The sequence below is a fragment of the Schistocerca gregaria genome, chromosome 6 (assembly GCF_023897955.1).
Source record: "Schistocerca gregaria isolate iqSchGreg1 chromosome 6, iqSchGreg1.2, whole genome shotgun sequence".
NCBI lineage: Eukaryota > Metazoa > Arthropoda > Insecta > Orthoptera > Acrididae > Schistocerca > Schistocerca gregaria.
This window is the reverse complement of record NC_064925.1, coordinates 3378459-3395244: the sequence shown is the minus strand read 5'-3', so window position 1 is coordinate 3395244 and position 16786 is coordinate 3378459. Positions and strand designations below refer to the sequence as shown.

Sequence of the window (16786 nt, the reverse complement as noted above, 5' to 3'; positions counted from 1 at the left end):
CTAATAACTGTGTGCAAAGTCATTACTATACAAAATGAAGAGCAGTTGTCCTAATACACTAGTCTGGGGCACGCCTGAAGTTAGCTGTGCTCAGGCAGACATTTGCGCTGCCTGATACGCTCCGTGTCCCTTTTAACAGATGACACTGCCATGACAGGCTTAGTTTTGCGTTTTATTCGGGCAGGGGGCGTTTATTACTTAATCTGTTTGTCTTTTTTGTGTGTTGAGTCTGGCCTTTGGCCTACGATTTTAGGTTGAGTTTTTAATGTGTTTCTCGGTGGTTGGCTTTTCCTTTTTTCTCTCTATGGTCGGCCAACCACTGTCACACTCTGTGATTTTCATTCCTTTTGTCTGGTCTGTGTCTAAGTCCTCCTCGTCCTGTCTCGTCTGCCGTCTTTCGCATTGTTCGTTTTTATTCTGTGTGGGTGTTTGAAATTTTGGAAAAATTTGACCGTAGCAGTCTGGTCCCTTCAATTCCACAAACTAACCCAACGCCTGAAGTTACATCTACAGTGCCCCTTGATCATGTACATACTTAAATAGCAATACCGCTTCTGCTACCGCTGGTGCCAGTTTTTCACAATCGATATTAGCTTCCATGTAAAGGCTAAACAGTTTCTGAGACGTGCTTACATTGTCAAGTTCGTACTTACTTTCAAAAACGTTGATTAATATGACGAAACATTTTGTGTAGATTAAAGGAAAAAATGATTATCCAATCGAGCAGGAAGTTATTAATTTCCGGCGACAAAATTCATACACGGCTGAATTTAAATGTCGCCAGCTGTAGAGGACAAACGACCCGTGTGGCACGTTCACAAATGGCGTAATTAATCTTACCATTTGCGAACAGCTTTCAAGAGAAATGGGTACACTGACAAGGAAATAGATCGAGCACTCCACCCTAGCAGAAAAGTGTCCGAAAATACACGACAACAACCACCGTCGGCTGGAAAAAGGTTTTCTTCCATTTATTCATAACATCACGGCCCGTAATGGTAAAGTTTTGACCAAGTTTCAAGTGGAGAAATCTTTCGACCTAGCTACCACAGGCGTCTATAAAATTCCGTGTAGCTGTGGCATGGTTTATGTTAGAACAACTAAAAGGAGCGTTAATACCCGCCTAACGGAACAGAAAAGGAACTGTAGATTGAATACGTGTTCCGATAAAGCTGATTTGTCAATCTGTCCCAAAGACGGTGATCACGAAATAAAATTTAGTGAGACAAACGTGATAGCTAGGACCTCACATTATTATACTCGCATGTATAGAGAAACTATAGAGATCTACAAGCACGGAAATAATTTTAATAGAAAAGAAGAAGGATTAAAACTAGACAAGATATGGCGATCGACTTTGTACCAATGAAGTGACAATCGATTACCTGTAATCGAGAGAGATGGCACTAGCTAGAGATAGTTTTAAAGTCGAAAGCACGTGACGAGTGGTGGCGCCATCTAAGCGCTCTACATAAGCTATAAGCGGGACCACCAGCGCCTATCAGCCAGTCGCCGACTCACCCCAGATGATGTTGCCCGCAGTAGGCAACGAAACGTCAGGAAGGAGAAGTTATATATATGGACCATGGCAATTCAGCCCGGAAGTTTTAATTAATGAAATCGAAATTTTATTTAAAGTTCAGAGCAGAATCTCTTTTTATTCTGAGATCTTGATTTTTATAATCGATTCAGGATATCAGAACGAGATTTCCTACAAATGACAACACGCAGAGAGGAAGTCTTTTGTTGTGTGATTAATTTTCAAAACGTATTGGTCAGATGTTTGAGTGGAGCGAAAAGACGACTCCCTATAAAATACGCAGTAGGTTTATAGCCCAGTTACGCTTGACAAGTGGCAAACAGGTTAGTTTTGCAAACGAATATTTAATTACTTCAAAATAATCTGGTAATTAAAAAAAACTTAGTGAGTTACGGGGATAGTGAAATACTTAACAAAAAGTTGCTGAAGTGTCAAAAACCTGATCTCATCAACTGTTTCGTACATAAAAAGATACATTAGTGTCATATTTAACTGTCAAAAATACTTCCTTCGAGTTAAGTACTAAATTTAGGACATTTCGTGATCATAAGTCGCTAGGAAGACAAATTTGGCGTCAGTAAGATCATGTTTTCTGAATAAAACTTGAAAATAAATAATGAAAAAATGGGTCACGTTTTTTGTGAATTAATTTGTCTAAAAGAAAGAGGCACATTTTATGTCCCTTTTAATGATACTAGAAATCATGTACAGCAAATGAGGTGCACCGAATGTTTCTCTAATCTATTTTATTTCATACTTTTAGGCAAATGATTTCACAATACAGTTTTTGAAAAATTTTGTATGATTTATTTATGCAGATTATTTAAATTAATTGAAAGTCTTTGAATTACCATTGATGACTGACGAATTGTGTTCCCAACAATCAAGTGTCAGTAAAATTTCATGGTTGCTCATTCTTTTCTGTTAGGAATTAAATGTGTGTGATACACTAGGATAGGTGTGTGTACGCTTTATCAATCATGCTGTGTGAAGAGTACTGATAAAACTTGACACACGCAGCAGGTGATACGATTGTAGTTGAGTCAGTTAAAACCTAAAAAGCAGGTGGGTCCGAACCCAGGATCAATGACACTTCAGCCAAAGATGCTTCCACTGCCCCATGAACTCCTCATGGGGAAAAATGACTCATTTTTTTCGAAGTCAGACATTCTTCTGAACTCAGGAGGAAGAGGAGGAGGTGGAGTTCTGAGCCGAGATCGCTATAAAAACCTTTACTGTAGGAACAGATTTTTGCAAAACTTAAGTCACCATCTTCTGTCCTGTAATAAAATTACAAGAACAGCTGCAAACTATTATACAGATGATGCAGCATTAACCTATAGAAGAACCAAATGACATACGTTCATAAAGGTTACTCCTAAGTAATCACTATCCTTCAAGCCCAACAGGAGTAAACTAATTCTTCCGAACGTATCGGCTATTGAAGTTTGAGTGTATGTAAGAAACATTAGTGCTTAATGCACTGATTAGCTAGTCGAACCTATCTCTGCTCATTTGCGTATATGAGAAGCTCTTTGGTGATCGTCGTAGCTTATAAATTACGAAATTCTCCCTCTGTAAACTTCATGCACAGCGCTTCTTTATCGCCCTTATTTTCCTAAGTAAAGCTAATTTTGTTGCCTTTCTCTCGAGCCACAATATGCTACCGTTCATGCGCGCTATTTTATAGAAACAACTTGCCGACTGTAACAGCCAGGTGTACCTCGAACTTTTCGACAATACGTAGGACACCAAATATAGCCCGCGCTGTTGCTTGAAGCTGCAATGTCGCGAAGGCTGATGTCGCTTCTTTGGCTAACGTAGGACGCCGCTATAAGAAAATCAAACCGACTCGGGACATCTGGATTTGTAAACTGCCATACCCAGTCTCTCATTTCATTTGAGAAGACTGTTCTACACAGTCAGTGCCTAGTGACAAAACTTTCGCTAATTCTGTGCACAAAAATGTGATGTTGAAGTTGTGTAGCACATCAAAACCCAAAATAATGCAATAGTCTAACCGTGTGCTAGCGAGTATTTTTTCCACAAAGCATGTCTCTGGAAGGGCTAATAAAAGTTTCGACTGTATCGTCTCTCTTCATTAAGTTCAGTGACATCCACAAAGAAACAGTACTTCTTGCATCACATATACACTGAGATGACAAAAATCACGGGATACCTCCTAATTTCGTGTCGGACAACCTTTTCCCGGGCGTAGTGCAAACTCCGACGTACAAGGGACGCAACAAGCCTTTGAAAATCCACTGCCGAAATACTGAGCCACGCTGTCTATATAGCCATCCATAATTGCGAAAGCGTTACCGTTGCAGGATTTTGTGCACGAACTGACATCTTGATTGTGTCCCATAAATGTTGGATGGGTTTCATTTCTGGGGATCAGGTTGGCCAAATCTTTCGCTCGCATTGCCGTGAGTGGTTTGAAGAAAAATCTCGAGCAATTGTGCCCCGATGACATGGCGCATTGTCATCCATAAAAATTCCTTCGTTGTTTTGGAACACGAATGGATGCAAACGGTCTCCAAGTAGCCGAACATAACCATTTCCAGTCAATGATGGGTTCATTTGGAAGAGAGATTTGTCCATGTAAACACAACCAACACCATCGTGGAGCCACCACTAGCTTATACAGTTTCTTGTTGACAACTTGGGTCAATGGCTGCATGGGGTCTGCGACACACCTACACCCTAACATCAGCTCTTTCCGCGAAATAGGGACTCATTTGACCAGGCCACCAGTCATTAGGGTCCAACCGATATGGTCACGAGCCCAGGAGAGGCCCTGCAGGTAATGTCGTGCTGTTAGCCAAGGCACTCGCGTCGCTCTTCTGTCTGTTAACCACGACAGCTCGACGCAAAAGCCTCTGCTCTCGGTCGTTAAGTGAAGACCGTCGGCCAGTGCGTTGTCCACGGTTAGAGGTAATGCCTCGGCACACTCTTTACACTGCGATCTTGAAACATCGAGTTCTCTAATAGTTTCCTAAATATGTTACATGAGTCTATGTCCAGCAACCATTCCGCGTTCAAGTATATCAATTCCCGTCGTGCGACAATAATCACATCGGAAACCATTTCACACGAATCATCTGAATACAAATGACATTTCCGCCAATGCACTGCCCTTTTATGCATTGTGTACGCGACACTAACGCCATTTGCGTACGTGCGTATCGCTATCCTACTGTAGTCTCAGCCTCACGCCATTGCGTGCAGACTTTCATTAGGTGTCTTTATTCTTCCTTTTCCTTTCGCCTTCACCGTTTCCACATGTCATCTCGTTGTACACTAATCAAAATATGTGCAGAAGACCCAGGCGACAGTAATGCCATACATAAATGTTTAATAAATATTACAAAGAATTGACACCAAATTGTTCAAAACTTCAAAAAAAAAAATAATAATAATACCTGAGCTAATTTTAATGTTTGTCGACACTGCAAGGAAAACAACAAAATAACGTATTCTCAGAATCAGTGGTGGCTCGTGAGTACACATTTTAACAAATTTTTGGATTCAAATAAATTTGAGAGGGTGAACTTAATAGCATCTGCGGTTTGAAAGTTATTATTAACAAGTTTATACAACTACAGTCACTGCCAATAATAATAATAATAATAATAATAATAATAATAACGTGACATCATACTCACCCATAAAAAGAAGAAATTAACATAACTAATCGAAATATCCATACTCAATACAACAAATATACAGAAGAAAACAGGAGAAAAAATTGAAAAATACATCCAACTGGCTGAGGAAGTCGAGGACATGTGGCATCAGGATAAATGGTTCAAATGGCTCTGAGCACTATGGGACTCAACTGCTGTGGTCATTAGTCCCCTAGAACTTAGAACTACTTAAACCTAACTAACCTAAGGACATCACACACATCCATGCCCGAGGCAGGATTCGAACCTGCGACCGTAGCAGTCGCACGGTTCCGGACTCCGCGCCTAGAACCGCGAGACCACCGCGGGGCATCAGGATAAAGTTGACGACATTATACCAATTATACTATCAACTACAGGAGTCATACCACACAATATCCACCAGAACATCAACGCAATACAGCTACATCCAAACGTATATATACAACTACAGAAATCTGTAATTATTGATACATGTTCAATTACTTGAAAGTTCCTAAATGCAATGTAACATATACCTTACAGTTAAAAGGAAGTCACGCTTGATAAAGGTCCGCATTACTTTCCATTTTTAACCAGACAAAACGTCTGAGAAAGGAAATAATAATAATAATAATAATATAATAATAATAATAATAATAATAATAATAATAATAATAATAATAATAATAATAATAATATGCAAACTTATATGACAAAACAAAGATTTGTTTTGTGGAATTTTGTTGTTTTGTACATCATTAAGTACAGTTTAGGGCGATAACGAAATAATGTGTAAGCTTTCGCAACTCTCCATTTCGGATTTTTGTGTAAGTGGGAGTTTTTGTGCTTTTCCTTTTTTTTTTTTTTTTTTCCGGATGTATTTACAAGATGCCTAACAGATGTATTAGTTCACGAATTTCGAACTCGGGACCTTTGCCTTTCGGGGGAAAGTGCTCTACCGGCCGAACTACCTAAGCACGACTCGCGACCCGTTCTCGTAACTTTAGATTTCAGTTAACATTTAAAATAGATTCAACATAGTTCATGTTTTCACTGCACACTAAAACCTGTTCCCGCACAGTAAGCAACCAACTTCAAACACAAAGTGCCGTTTGTGCAAATGATTAAATTCAAATTGTAATGTCTACCAACGTGATCACTTGACTAGAATACAAATGAGGCGCTGAGATCAATAAGGGCCTACAGCATATCGTCATCCATCCCACATTTAAGTGAATATCAGAGAAACCAGTGATAACGCTTTTCGTGAATTTTCAAGGACTGCAGCACAGATGAACTTGACTCGCCATAAAATCAACAGAGTTCAGGAACACGAATAAACGCTACAATCTCATAATCGACTATGATCAGCTTTAGGCCCATATGAGTTTCAGTGCCTCATAACTTAATATACTATAATTCATTCAGAAGATTACAAAATAGGTTTACTGTCCTTACAACTTTAACATTTATTGAAATCTGATATCAGTTTACTACAGTAAATAGTGAGTGAATTAGCATATCTGCATATTAGCAGGATTTATGCCGAGCGACTGGGATAAATGTCTGCTGCAGTGTGCTACCACCTCTAGTTGAGTGGCAAGGGCTAGCTGTGCAAATGGTGAACCGTGTCCCTTGATTATCAAGGTAATTACGTCACGCGAGTTGCGCATGCGCAATAGCTCCTTGTAACATGCACAACTGAAGGTGTGCTCGCGATCATGATGCCAAGTTTTACGGAGTGTAGAAGAGCAGTAGCGTTGTAGATTGAAGTGATAAAATTTAATATATTAAGTGCTACCTTTTGTTTGAAGTGTCCCAACTTTCGACCTGCCAAAGGCAGCAACTCTAGTCCAACTTGACCTAGCGAACAATGACTGACTTACGTATGAAGTGTGGAACAGCGACAGCGTAACGGAAATTATTATAAGTGGCAAATAAACTGCCTTCGCTCGTTTGCTTAAGGTGTATGTGATGAACAAACAAGAACGAAACATAGGTATGTGTTTTAGTGACAAAGTATAGAATACACATTAAAGTGCAAACAAAAACAGAAAACAAACACTTAATGAAAAACCACACTTCGTGCTATAATTGTCAGCATTTTTAATTGTTTAATGTGAACTATATTGTAGCAAAATGCGTGTCGCATCAGACGACAGGTCGTTTTTGAACTGTTCTGCAAATGCACCTGTAATAACCGCCGATAACCAGTGAGATTTTGTCGGGAGTGTTCTCACGCGTAAAGCTGGGGGGCGGTCAACCGCTTTCCTTCAGAGTGCGACGTGGCCAAACATCCGCGACGATACAGATTTGTTGGGGAGCGCAACACCCTGTAATGTTTAACATGGCGCAAGCTTTTTCCTGTGCACCCCTTGCAAGCTTGCCTCTCCCCCCCCCCCCCCCCCCCCATCGCCATACACGCCTCCCCTCTCTCGTATGAGGTGTCTTACAATGTGATGGGAGCAGTTACCGTTCCCAGTTCTTTGCAGTGTTCGCGACAGACAGGAGAGCCGCAGTTTGTTACGTGGTTTCAGCTATTTTGCGTCTTCAACATCGTTTCCGACAAGCGGATAGAACGTTGCTTATTTTCAGTGTTTCATTATCACAAGTCGCGCCAGGATTCAGAACTTTTCTGTTAAAATATCGTACGTGGCACTTATTTTTTTAGCACTCGAATCGAGTAAGAAGCACGTTCATCAACCTCTCCCGTTTCTACGTTTTCCCCTGTACAGTACTTAACCTGTACAAAAATTTCAACGATAACTTGATAACTGCGTAGAAAGTATAGGATATATGAAGAATGTGAGCACCAACGTATGAAATACCTTAGTTTGATTGTTGGAGGTTTAGCTAATAACTTGTTTTAATTTGTCATAACTTTCTGAGTTTGCCGTATTTCTGTTTACGCCGTACTCTTTGAATGGCGGTTTTACGCTTTCATTTGTTCGTTTCAGGCAAACAACAGAATCTTTGCTCGACGTTAATGGTGGTTTAGCCAATTATAAAAGTTGTTATATCTCACATCACTTATAACTCTTTGCACTGTGTGAATTAGTAAAAGGTACAGATATTTTGACAATCTACTTGAATTTGTGATTCCAGAACATGCCTTTCGTTACTCCCAGCAACATGTCGTCATGTATTTTAGTAGGACAACTACAAAAAGGATAGTAGTCGTTTTATGATAGATAACAGCTTTAGATATTGTATACATTGCGCACCGTGCCATTGTTGGTTGTGGCGCCAGTATTCCGTTTCGCAGCTCTAGACAGAGCTAAATCTGGGACCGTTATGGGTTGCCTTCAGTGTCAGTGATGGAGTGTGTGAGATCGTTTTTTATAAGGCGTTTGCGTAGCTTGAAAGATGCTTTCTGTTCACCAGACTTCCCGGCCATTCAATACGGAAACGGTGAGAGACAATGCAGTAACCTATATTCAGACTTCTCTTGTAACTTTAGTATATTTAGCTCTGATTGAGAATTGTTGTTTGAATTGTTCTTGATGTAGAGTTGTCATCATTGCATGTGATATGCTCATCAAACTGTGGGTTAATGATTGTGAAGCGTGAGTGTAAAGCAGTTACGTACATAAATACATTTTTTCTGTGTTCGATAGTTACGAAATACCAATGATATCTGAGACAATGAAGCTTATTTAGTGATGGTTGTGTCTTAAGTTAATGGTGAATTACAGTCATTACAAGCACTGACCAGAGGAAGACTACCATAATCCTCTCCCGACGAAAAGTGTATTCTGAAATGAACTGGGTTGTGTTTCTGGGAGAGAAAGACTTGAGTTCTTTTCTTGATCATCTCACTGTGTTCGAAGCAGCTAATAATAAATCATCTTCAACTAATCACTATCATGGACTGTTACTGGAATAATAATTAGAAGTGAAATTATTATTTGTCGTACAATTTGACTTTCAGTGAAGAGGTATTTATAAGAAAGATGTACGTCGTAACTCTTGTTAAATACTGCAATGTACCTGCAAGCAGTTTTCACCCCTTAAAGCGGTTACGTCTTCCACACCCCTCCGCCCTTACTGTTCCCCTAACGGCGTGGTGGTGTGTTGCAGATCACAACCGCGTGGCGGGCAGCGGCGCGCCGCTCAAGGAGCCGGCCGGCAAATTGCAGCCGCAGCTGCAAGCCGCCCCGGCCGTGCCCACGCGCGCCCAGCTGCAGCAGCTGCGCCACAGCGCCACCGGTTTCGAGGCTTTCGCCGTGCTCGTCCAGTACCTCGTCAATGACGTAAGTCCGGAAGCGACTCCACAAAGTACATTGTTTATAGTTCGGAGAGACTGCCATGGCTAAAATACTTGATTTTTTAAAAAATTTTCTAACACAATCTCAATTACTTTTACAGATGATAGAACAGTCATCCCAAACGGTCATCCAAGCCAGGGTGTAACTAGGTTTCGCCCCCCCCCCCCCCCCTCTCTCTCTCTCTCTCTCTCTCTCTCTCTCTCTCTCTCTCTCTCTCTCTCTCTCTCTCTCTCTCTGTGTGTGTGTGTGTGTGTGTGTGTGTGTGTGTGTGTGTGTGTGTGTGTGTGTGTGTGGTTGTTCTGGGTTCTGTATTTGGTGATGTTAGTGATAGACAGTGGCTGACACGGTAGCTGAGTGGTCAGCGTGACAGACTGTCAATCCAAAGGGCCCGGGTTCGATTCCCGGCTGGGTCGGAAATTTTCTCCACTCAGGAGCTGGGTGTTGTGTTGTCCTAATCCTTATCATTTCATCCCCATTGATGGGCAAGTTGCCGAAGTGGCGTCAAATCGAAAGACTTGCACCAGGCGAACGGTCTACCCGACGGGAGGACCTCGTCACACGACATTTCATTTCATTTTATTTCATTTCATTTCAGTGGCCGGATGCCCCTTCTGTTGCCACCTGTCTCTGTCTAGTGTTATCCATGTCAAAGAATGAGAGAATTTTTCAAAAAGTTTGCAATTTGTCTAACTGATGTGTGAAACTGACCCAAAAAGAAGCCTATGTTGTTAAATGTGCTAGGCCGATTCTACCTGTGGTTAGCATGCTCCTAAAAACCCAGAATCATGGTGCCGATGTATGTGGTATGCGGGAGACAATTATTATTACGATACCTTGCTACTGGCTAAATATAGGAAATGTTGACTGCAGACAGGCCCTACAGAAATACAGCTCTATGCATTTGAGCTTTTGGGCTAAAGACCCACTTCTAAAGTGCGGCAAGAGAAAATGGTGATTTTGTGCTTGCCTGCAACTCAACGCCGCCCCTCTGTGGTGGGTAACAATCTGGCCTTTTCGCAGTATTGTTCTTACAGCATTCTGGATTTTCCATCATTTAATTTACGCAGTTAAATCAAAGTGTGCACTCGCAGTCTCCAGTATTTCACTAGGCATTTTGATGATGAACGCTGTTCTGCAAATTATGGCCATACAATGGTGTAAATGAGAGAACTGCTGCTCCTTTTTAGTACCAGGAGGAGCATACGTTCGTAGCATTTTTATTTTGCATGTTGGTATACAGGTTGCTATGGGTTTATTTACCAGTTGTCCTTTTTTATTTATGGGTCACGGTTGCTATTTGAGTTTACATATTGTATTTTGCCATTAGTGAGTGGAGCTGTGGCCACTAGAAAATGGAGTACCGGTTGGAGAAATCGAAACATTTCCGAAATACTCTGCTGTCTGAATGAAGTGAGGGGTGACAGCATCGGAGGTAGCCAGAAATGTTTGCACTGTGCGTAGAGATAATGCCGTTGGATAGAGGTCTGCAAGAAAATGGTTTTCTTACAAAAATCTGTGGATGGCCATCAGTGCATATCTGCTCGGTCGTCATCAACTGGCTCGTGAGTGAAACGGACCATTCCTGTATTGTATTATTACTGATTATGAGAAATGGTGTCTTTATGCAAATGTAAGGAAAAGAAAGGAATGATTAAGCCAAAACACAGTAGCAAATCCCTCTGCAAAGACATACGTTCATCCACAAAAGGTAATATCATGTATCTGGTGGCACAGCAATAGTGTGGTGTACTACAGATTGCTTCCCTGAGGTGTAACCTTCATTAACGCTTCTTGCCAGTCAAAGGACAACAACCAGGAAGACTGCATGAATGAAGTGATTCAGGTTTCAGGTAATGCTCACCTGCATCCTGCTAGACTGACAAAACCCTATACCGGAGTAGGATTGTAAAGTCTGTCCACACTGACCTTATTTACCTGATCTTGTGCCCACAGATTTTCATCTCCTCAACAAACTATCAAGAAACCTTTGAGGAACTTCTTTCCTGGATGAAATAGCACTACAGAAATGCTTGACAAATTCTTCGCCTCAAAACTATGTGATTTCTACATTTATGGAATCAAAAAGTTGCACCGACATTGCAGCTTGTTGTATGTAGTGAAGGAGACTATATTATTGATGACTAAAGTCTGTTATGCATATCTGTTGTGTTTATTAAATGTATAGAAAAACACTACAAACTTCTGTGCGAACCTAATAGTTTACATCTGTCATTTGGGAGCTGGGTTTCCCCTTTGGTGCAGCCTCACTCAGCTTACTGTTGTTTGCTGATTCTCCTCGGATCATTCTACGGACTTAGCTTCTATGCAACTTATTATCTAAAAATTGCCTGTCATATTTGGAAATTTATTTACAAGTGTATTTGATAACTAAGACATTAGAATTTTGTAATTTTACACATTGTATGTCAGATTCATGCAGTTTTTTCTTTGTTATACTGGTAAGCATGTCTGAAAAAGTGGGTACCCGTATCATATACACTGAAGAGCCAAAGAAATTGGTACATCTGCCTAATATCGTGTAGGCTTCTGTGAGCAAACAGACAACATGTCATGAACTAGACTAATGTCAGAAGTAGTGCTAGAGGGAATTGACGCCATGAATCCTGCAGGTTTGTCCATAAATCCATAGAGGTATGAGGGGGCAGAGATCTCTTATGAGCAGCACATTTTGCGCAAGGAATCCCAGATATGCTCAATAATCATGTCTGGGAAGTTTGGTGGCCAGTAGAAGTTTCTAAACTCAGAAGAGTTCCTGGAGTAACTGTGTAACAATTCTGGATGTGTGGGATGTCACATTGCCCTACTGGACTTTCCCAAGTCTGCCAGAATGCACAATGGACTTGAAGGGATGCAGGGTGATTACACAGGATGCTCACATACATGTCATCTGTCAGTCGTATTCTAGACATATCAGGGATCCCATACCACTTCAACTGCACATGCTCCACAGCATTACAGAGCCTCTACCAGCTTGAAGAGTCCCCTGCTGACATGAAGGTCCATGGATTCATGAGATTGCCTGCATACCCATATAGGTCTAGCCTTTTGAAACAATTTGAAATGAGATTCGTCCAACCAGGCATCATGTTTCCAGTCATCAACAGTTCCAAGTCAGTTCTTGATGGGCCCAGGCAAGGTGTAAAGTTTGGTATTGTGCAGTCAACAAGGTTACATGAGTGAACCTTTGGCTCCGAAAGCCCATATTGATGATGTTTCGTTGAATGGCTCACATGCTGACACTGGTTGATGGCCCAGCACTGAAATCTGTAGCAATTTGCAGAAGGGCCGGTCTTCTGTCACTTTGAACAATTCTCTTCAGTCGTCGTCAGTCCCATTCTTGCAGGATCTTTTTCCGGCTGCAGTGATGTCGGAGTCTTAATGTTTTACCAGATTCCTGATATTCACAGTACTCTCATGAAATTGTCATATGGGAAAATCCCCACTTCATCCCTACCTCAGAGGTGCTGTGTCCCATTGCTCGTTTGCTGACTATAACACCATGTTCAAACACACTTGAATATTAATAATCTGCAATTGTAGCAGCAGTAATTGATGTAACAACTGCGCCAGACACTTATTGTGTTACATAGGCATTGTCGACCACAGCACAGTATTCTGCCTGTTTACATTTATCTGTATTTGAATATGCATGCCTGTACCAGTTTCTTTGGCACTTCAGTGTATTTAGTCTGTTGTCAGCTGTCAAAAAGTGACATAGTTTTTTGGTAGTTGTGACTACTTGAATATCCATAGCTGCTAAATTAAATTGAAAGAGCAGATGCTTGCATTATCTGCTCTACAAAATAATAACCAAAAACAGTATTTAATCATTGTAGGTAGACCTGTATAATTTTTAAACACAATGATATGTTACATAATTGTAAATCTTGAATCTGCACATTCAGTTATACTATATACCTGTTTCCAGTTCTAACGTTTTTACATATTTAGGTCCCCATCCATAAGAAGTTAGTACTGAAGCATCTGTTGAAATTTAGCACGTGAACAGAATTAAGAGTAACACATATATTTTGTGTAGATATAGGTTTCCATGATGAGTCACCAACTCTAATGTATTTGAATATTTTAAGGTCTTAGAAAATCTGTTGTCACTTTGCCAAACACAGACAGAGGGCCAATAAAGTGATGTGATCCTCAAATTTTTGTAATCTTAATAACCACTTGGATAGAAATTTCAACTTCTCACACCCCTTCCTTATCACTCATCACACTTTACCCCAAGTCATAATTCTTGCAGAAAAATTCAGTGTTGCAATGTCATAGAGGCATGATTAGAAATTACAAATTAAAAATTGGGATTATATATTTATTTATTCAAGAAGTGGGGAATGGGTTAAATTGACATTCTTCTCACTCTTTACAGTGATCTCACTTCTAAAATGTTCATGTGTCAAGCCTCATTTCAAGAAATATGGAGTATGAAGTTTGAATGGCAAGTAACATTGTAAGGAGTGGTTGAGAAATGAGCATTGTAATTTTGATCAGTCATTAAATTAAGGATTCTTATAAATTGATGTGCTGATCTGCAGCAGTCGTAGAGATCTGAATTTGATTAGCCCTAAAAGTATGCCTTGAGCAGTTGGAGAGTTGCTTTCCCAGTTTCTGAAAAAAGGTAACAACCAACTTTTAATTAATAGGTTAACAGAGATTGTGGACAGTTGTCCTTGATTGCAGCAGGACTCTGTTTATGAGACACCATACCACTTTTTTTAAGGAAACCGGAATTGCAATGGATCTCTCTCTGTATGGTAGCCTTTCTAAAAAATACACCTCCAATCTTTGGTTTTTGATGCCTGCCAATCTCAGAAAACACACAACCTCACTGTTAGAACAGGAAGAAGTAAAGGTGTCATCTTTTTTGACTCTGTAGATCTGTTGTCATCGGAGCGTGGTGGTCAGAATGATACCTTAGTCACTCCTTTGAGTCAAAGGTAATAGAAGTACGAATTTGATTTGATTCTTTTTCATTTTGATCATTTGGCTCAGTTTGCTTTCTCTCCTTTCACATTTGCTTTCTGAGGACATGACTTCATGTTAGCACCAGCCCGTATTGTTCTGAAATGGTAGATGTAGCTTGAAATGATGCTCGGGCTAAATCCAGGTGGTTTCAGATTCATTACATGTATGCTTTGCCAAGTCCTGCTCCAGAGAGTGTATGCCATGCTATGGTCGCCATTTCCGATGCCCTGCTAATGGAATTATCATTAGTTATTACTACCCCTAGCTACCAGCTTTCTTTTCCCCTCATAATCCTATCTTCACAGTCTTTAGGCAGTGAGGAATCTTTTTCCTTGTGGCTACTTGTTTGCTTTTGCAACAGTTGTTTCAATTGTTCAGTGTACTTACTTATGGGTCATTCCATTTCAAGTGCTTAAAATATAAACAAAGCCCCAAGTATGTCAACCCCCCCCTCCCTGGCCCCATAATCCCCTCCCTCACAGATTTTGATGAAATAATTCCACTAGGTATGCATATGAAGCTATGCTTTCATAAAGTCCAGCATTTCCATATTGCGACACTGAAACAAGTGAAGTTTGCTTTATGTTTGCTCATGAGATAATGGCAAATGATGCTGGAACTTGGTGACTCTCCTCATTGTTTAGGATACAACAGCCTAATTACTGAACAAGTGCTCAGTGTAGCATATACTGAGCACTAGATTTCCCAATTTGCTGTCAAAGTGGTTCTTAAATCTTATCGTGACAAATTTGGATGACGTTTTGGCTGCTTGTTTGTTATGATAGGATGAATATCCATTGCCAATTTTGTTCCTCTTTTTGCAGCCAGCCAACATGTCATAAGGCTGTACAAGTGGTCTCTTGATTACTGAAGATTAAAGTTGATTCACATAATGTATTCATTAATTTGATACGATTTTTCAAAATCGTGTATCTTGAAAGGGTTGTCTAAGACCTGAGTTTCCTTTGTGCAATTGAAACAAGCTCATTTTCTTTGGTCAGGAAAAGTTCATTTCATTTTTCAGACAGATGGCTTGAAAGGTAATGAAGGAGGTCAAAAACGTGATTTGACTGCTATTAAAAACAAAGAACATGAAGGGTTCTTCAGTAAGCATATTTGAAAATGATGTAAAACATGTTAAAGGTGGTGTTCATTGTCTCTGTTTACATTAAAGTAAAGTCTCTTAACTTTTAGAAATGTTTGCTTGTTAATTTAGGTTGTTTCATGCTATTTTGGAATTCACAACTTTTTTCACCTTCTACGAACAAACAATTTTTATTTTGGGTAAAAATACCTGGCCTACAGTACTTGGATTCCAAATTATGTGCTGTTTTAGCAGTTAAACTTTTATAATCTTCTTTAATTGGGTGATTGCAAGCATCATTTTTTACATTTTAGTAACAGATCAAGTATTTTCCTAGGATTCCAACTGTGATGCAGCATTCTGGAATAATTTCACAGATTTAGAAAATAAGCAGTAAATATATCTTTCATTTTGTTTGACAAGTTTGACAACATATACTTTTGGACTGAAACTTTCTTTATCCACATTATTTTATTCTTTGACAGTACCAGTAAGCCATTTTCTGCCTTTAACTTGCTAGCTGCTTTTACCATTATTGCTGGAACAGCAGACGTGCATCACTTCCTTTATTGGCCACCTTCGATGTGGTAACATGAAACCTGCAATTTTTTTGACTGCGTTACTGCTATGACAATTGCAACTTTTCTTGCAGCTTTATGGTCGGCAGCCTGTGATCTAAACATCAGGACATGCTTTACTTGTACTATACTAAAGAGCCAAAGAAACTGGTACATGTGCCTAATATCGTGTAGGGCCCTTGCAAGCAACCCCGCAGAAGTGCTGCGACATGACGTGTCATGGACTCGAATAATGTGTGAAGTAATGCTAGAGGGAATTGACACCATGAATCCTGCAGGTTTGTCCATAAATCCATGGAGGTATGAGGGAGCAGAGATCTCTTATGAACAGCACATTTTGCGCAAGGAATCCCAGATATGCTCAATAATCATGTCTGGGAAGTTTGGTGGCCAGCAGAAGTTTCTAAACTTGGAAGAGTTCCTGGAGTAACTTTGTAACAATTCTGGATGTGTGGGATGTCGCATTGCCCTACTGGACTTGCCCAAGTCCGTCGGAATGCACAATGGACTTGAATGGATGCAGGGTGATTACACAGGAGGCTTATATACATGTCATCTGTCACTCGTATCTAGACGTATCAGGAGTCCTGTACCACTTCAACTGAACATGCCCCACAGCATTACAGAGCCTCTTCCAGCTTGAAGAGTTGAGTCATTCCATGTCA

General features: G+C 40.3%; 1 protein-coding gene across 1 annotated transcript in view; it reads left to right on the top strand.

The window, feature by feature from the left end:
• LOC126277972 (treacle protein-like) overlaps positions 1 to 16786 on the top strand; it is a 1047714-nt gene that overhangs the window by 1012868 nt on the left and 18060 nt on the right. The window contains exon 13 of the mRNA XM_049977624.1: positions 9271 to 9443. Coding sequence (XP_049833581.1) covers positions 9271 to 9443 — 173 coding nt within the window. The remainder of the gene's footprint in view (positions 1 to 9270; positions 9444 to 16786) is intronic.